The following is a 5,256-nucleotide window of genomic DNA, read 5'->3' on the forward strand; positions in this document are numbered from 1 at the left end:
TCCATAAACTTCCATTGTTATGGCCCGGCCTGACATAGACACCAGTTTGGTCAGTTATACGTAACTCTTGACAACTGTGTGATTTCTTAAAATCTGACCAGCAATGAATTCTGGTGTTAAGTTTGATCAGCACATCAAAGATATCGCCAAGACTGCCTTTTTTCACCTAAACTCATATTTTCACCTTAAACTTCAGTTAATCGCTCATTCTTTAATTACTTCAGACCTTGTATTTCTTATTGTCCCTCAGGCAGGTCGTACGCAGTCTCAATGATTCTATTAAACTTAGTATACAGCATAGATCCAGATGTATTGGATCTGGATCTCCGTCCTCCAATAGACCCAGCCTCTTCTCTTGTCTCTCTCCTTCCCTTGTGTTCATGTTGTCCATGTCCCTCTCTCCTTCTCTGTGTTTGTTTCCTTTCCATTATATGTATGAATGCTGTGCTTGAGTTTGCCTATTGTGTGCAGTTGTGGTCTTGTCCTCTTTCCAGGTGGCACCTGGAAGTTGCCTGGTGTCCACCTGGATCATATCCTTCATATATATTTACAATTATGGGTTTTTTGGGGGGGGATTTATAATACCTTGCCATACAGTGCAGGTGCAATTCCAAACTGACATTGTGTATAGTCCAACAAAGAATATTCATAAAATTTGAAATGCAAATATTTATTGGAATCAACTGTGTACAGACACAGAAGTGGAAATTAACATTAAAAGCATTGCAAGCTAAATAATGGTACAAGAAAAAATGCAACACAAAGTAAATGCAATAACAAAAAGAAAGCTTAATGATCTTTGATCATGCTATTTTAAATCTCTGAGTGTGTGGCCGGTCACTCACTACCACAATACACCCATGGTTCATGTTTTTTTCTTACGAATTAAATGTGGCTTGATTTTTATTCATGCATACAAAGTCAGGGAAATTCATTAAATTCAGTTGATGAATCTTCGTCTCCTGGATAAACGAGCGGGTCCATCAGCTCCTTTGGTCTAAAGAGAGAACATCAGAAATACTGAGAGAGAGCAAAATATGTATCAGTGGTGGAAGTAGTAACAAAATCATTACTAATAAAGTAGAAATAACACTATAAAAATACAAATAAAATTCCTGCATTAAAAAGTATTGACAAAATGAGCTTAAAGTATCAAAAGTATGATTACTCATCATGCAGGATGTCTCCTATCAGTGCTTTACTAATATACCATTGGATAATTCTCATGATTATTATTGATATATTAATATTTAAATTGTATCTTAATGTTGTAGTTGGTTTAGGTGGAGCTAATTTAGTGGCGATCATATGTACTAAACTGATCATATGTTCTGCATGTAAAATTTTAATCTTAAAAGCATAGCTGTCAAATAAGTGAATTTGAGTAAAAAGTAAAATATTTCCCTCAGAAATGTAGTAGACTTGACGCATAAAGTAGCATAAAATTGAAATGCTCAAGTAAAGTATGAGTAAAAAGGAGCATTTATCCCTTAAGAGTTGCTACAATGTGAACTAGAATTGCACTCAGAGTGCGCAGACCTCCTCCAAGGCCAATGTCAAACAACATAAACCAGACTTCAGAGAAAGAAAATTTGAATTTATAGTAAACGATCTGGATCTGTCCCAAAAATTTAACGGGTCCTTCCCTAGAATCCCTCCACCAAGTCTGGTGCGAATTGGTTCAGTACTTCTAGTGTAATCCTGCAGACAAACAAACCAACATGGGCGAAAACATAACCTCATTGGCAGAGGTAATAATACATATTGTAGAAGGACTCTGAAGATACATTATTTTAGATTAAGTATTGGTCAAAAGCTTCAGAGCAGTGTATCCATGTGGTTTAAGTCAGTTGGACACTATAATCGTGGGCTGTTAACTCACTTGCAGGCTCTGGTGTTCACACAGATCGTCCTCACATCATCAGTGGTTGTGACCTCCTCGATTAATTCTCCAAGGTGTTTACTCACAAATTTGCGGCACAGATCTTTTAAGAGGCCAATTTCATTGCAGATCACCTGCAACTTTGCCTTCACGCTCTGTAACAGTAAAGATTACATTATTGCTCGTCTGTGAAGATTCTCAGTCATCCAGGTCATGGTATTCTGTAAGTGCTAAGCAAAAGGCAACTGGACTTGCGTGAAATTCTTGAAGACGTTTCGCCTCTCATGCGAAAGGCTTCTTCAGTTCTAACCGACTAGTGGGGAGTTCCAGGTAAATATCCTCTGGTAATATTAGCAACAATAGTGAGTTGTTGAGGTCACTTGAGTTGTTGACCCTCACCAGAGGATATTTACCTGGAACTCCCCACTAGTCGGTTAGAGCTGAAGAAGCCTTTCGGATGAGAGGCGAAACGTCTTCAAGAACTTCAAGCAAGTCCAGTTGCCTTCGCGTAGCACTCACAGAATACATTATTGCTCCTTCCAAGATGCTTCACATCATCCTGTTCAGGCTCTTAGACACTTTACTTTACCTCTGAGGTGGTGTTTGGTCCAATGACTCTCTTCACCTTGTTTAAAGCCCACTTGCACGCCCAACACAGACCTGGAAACTGCAAATGAAAGTGACTCATGGTTTTAATACTAAGCAAAGGAATGAGTCATAAAAATGATACTTTATGTGATGGGAAAAATGTTAAGTAAGAAACATATAAACAACTAAAACTTGGTTTCTAACACAGGATTTTACACAAAAAATATATGATAAGCTTCTAAAATGCCACGTATTGTTCAAGATTAAACCGGCAGTTCCCAGCCTTTTGGCTTGTGGTACGCATGATATCAGTGGCGAGGTTATACAAAGCAACTGAAAAACAAAGTACTTTTGTGAACATCTGTGGACAGACACAAAGCAGAAAACTCAGCACGCAAAGTTCTCACACTGTGTGGGACACTGAAGTTACAAGTATGAATTATAACCCAGTTTAACCCTAAATCTGATTGGTCCAATCAGAGGACAGGTTTAAAGACAGGGTCAAAATTCGAAGGGTCAAAACCTACTGTACTTGAAAATTTCATTTCATTTTGTGGTGAGGACACAGGAAAGATTTTATTCTGATGACTCTTCCATGAAGGTCATATTGGTGCAGTTGTTGCTACCCAGTAGAACAGTGTATCACCACTTCAGAGTCTGCTAAATCTTCCTTAAGGACTTTTTCAGTCAAACAGGGGTTTTGATTTGCCTTTCTAACAATCCTACGCGCAGTTCTCTCTGAAAGTTTACTCGATCTTCCAGACTTCCAGGCTCAACTTGACCTCCGCCTTAATTACATTACGAACTGAGGAAACGGGTACCTGAAAACGCTATAGCCTTCTCCTGCTTTGTGGGCATCAATTATTTTAATTTTCAGAGTGCCAGGCAGCTGCTTAGAGGGGCCCATCGCTGCTGACAAGATATGGGGAGTCAGCCTACTTATAAAGCTTTAAAGTTTGCATCACTTGACCTTTCCAAACGATGATTGTAAACAAACCATAGCCCTTACAAGATAATTAATGTCTGAAACCTTGGTAAGTTATCTGAGAAATCAAATCTCTTGGGGTACCCAAACTTTTGTATGGTGCTCCTTTCCTTTTCTCACTCTAGAACTGTACAAAAATATAAATAATACGCTAATCTTACTTAAAATGTTGAAAAGAATGTTTCAAATTTAACTTTATGCCTTTTGGAGATTAGTTAATCTTTTTACTTAACTATTCACATTAACAATTTTTGACCGGGGGTGCCTTAAAAAAATTCATGTCACTTTGTGTGCGACCTAAATTTTGTAAAGCAGCAATATTACCTTTCTGGCGTCCACGGAGAGGTCCACATCCCCCTCCAACTGATCATCAGTGTTAATCTCAACGCATCTCCCATGGACTGTCCAGACTGTGAAAGGATAAAAAAATGTTTAAGTATGCTTTACATAACAAAGACAATGATCTACAATGGACAACATGGAAAATGGCAAACAAAACACAGCAGGACACCTGAACATGTCACCAAGATGCACACGAGGAGGACTGAGGACATTTCCATTGCTGACAGTGAGCAGTGAGCAGTGAATCTCTAATCTCTTCATGTGAGTGTGTCTGCTGACAACCCACCCTTTATATATGACAGAGGTGTGTGGTTTTACAGCAACACTACTACAAACCTCCACTGCACAACAAATGACTGGTCACCACTGTTTCACTCAGATGGTTTTGTGGAAGCCATTTTTAAGTGATGACATCTGAACCATCTCAATGATAGCAAGCAAACTCCATCTGATGATGAAGGACATGGGTTTTGGCTGAAAGTTCCAGAAGAATTCTAATAAGTGGACCTTGGTTTAAAAAAATTGTTTGTCATTTTGAGATATACTTTTATTGCTTTCTTTGCTGAGAGTTAGATGAAAAGATGGATACCAATCTCATGTCTATAAACTGAGTAAGAAGCTGAAGCCAGCAGACAGTTAGCTTAGCTTAGCTTAGCATAAAGACTGGAAACAGCTAGCCTGGCACTGTCCAAAACGTGAGAAAAGTCCTACTACCAGCACTTCTAAAGCTCATTACTTAACATGTTAAGTATTAAAATGACATGTGGTATCAGTTCACTGATATGTATTTGTTACAAATGTAGTAATTTTAGTTTCATTGCTGATAACAGCACAGCAAAGGACCTAACGCAGAACACAGTGCAGTGGAGTAACTTTTAATAAATGAAAACAAGCCCACAGTCAAAGAGGTGGACAAGATGGCAGGCAGGAATCCACGCAGAGGCAACAGGGAAATAAACTCCGGTAGCAGGAACAGAAACATGAGCAGAAAATCTGACAAAGGACTAGTGACAAAGTCAGACTGGGAGATGAGAAAACTGGTATCAGGTGTGGGGGTGGGAAGGGACACTTTGGCAATTACAAATAGAAAACAGGTGAACAAGTGGAACAAGCAAGACGTCTGGGGACATCTTGTGGGCGAAGGAGAATGGCAGATTTGAGGGGCAGAACCTGTTGCGTGGCAGGAGATGGGCTGAGGGGTACAGAGGAGCAGATGGTGACAAATTAATCTTTCTCAGCTTTTATTTACTGTTGAATATGAGAGAGGTCCGACAGTCAGCGTATTTACTTTTTTTGCAAAGGCAAAAACAAGACAATATGCACAGAGGGATTTTATTATCAAAATCAAACAGCTGAAACCTTACGAGTACACTTCAGTCCGTTGTGTAGGAGAGATGCATTATGTGTGATGTCTTAGACGGGTGCATTTCCGTTTCACACATGTGGTCCTGGGAGACCC

At 39.3% G+C, this 5,256-nt stretch overlaps 1 protein-coding gene across 2 annotated transcripts; it reads right to left on the reverse strand.

Moving 5' to 3' along the window:
- Positions 1–670: 670 nt before the first annotated feature.
- Positions 671–4,658, reverse strand: nkl.4 (NK-lysin tandem duplicate 4). Of its 2 annotated transcripts, none has more exons than XM_040137599.1 (5): positions 3,967–4,658; positions 3,780–3,865; positions 2,472–2,549; positions 1,883–2,037; positions 671–1,020 (listed from the first exon to the last, which is right to left on the reverse strand). In XM_040137599.1, the coding sequence occupies exons 1-5, from the start codon at positions 4,013–4,015 to the stop codon at positions 984–986; spliced, it is 405 nt and encodes a 134-aa protein (XP_039993533.1). In that variant the 5' UTR covers positions 4,016–4,658; the 3' UTR covers positions 671–983. The 2 variants fall into 2 exon arrangements, with proteins under 2 accessions (XP_039993533.1, XP_039993532.1); XM_040137598.1 differs by having other exon boundaries at positions 671–997; positions 3,967–4,654.
- Between the last annotated feature and the right edge of the window lie 598 nt (positions 4,659–5,256).

The sequence above is a fragment of the Xiphias gladius genome, chromosome 10 (assembly GCF_016859285.1).
Source record: "Xiphias gladius isolate SHS-SW01 ecotype Sanya breed wild chromosome 10, ASM1685928v1, whole genome shotgun sequence".
Lineage (NCBI taxonomy): Eukaryota > Metazoa > Chordata > Actinopteri > Istiophoriformes > Xiphiidae > Xiphias > Xiphias gladius.

Bases quoted from the DNA above. Each gene is read 5' to 3' on its own strand.
- nkl.4 (XM_040137598.1), bottom strand. From the start codon at position 4,015: ATGGAAATGTCCTCAGTCCTCCTCGTGTGCATCTTGGTGACATGTTCA. The intron at 3,866-3,966 runs GTGTCCTGCTGT...ATCCTTTCACAG, and splicing joins CATCTTGGTGACATGTTCAG to TCTGGACAGTCCATGGGAGA. The intron at 2,038-2,471 runs GTAAAGTAAAGT...TTACTGTTACAG, and splicing joins GACCAAACACCACCTCAGAG to AGCGTGAAGGCAAAGTTGCA.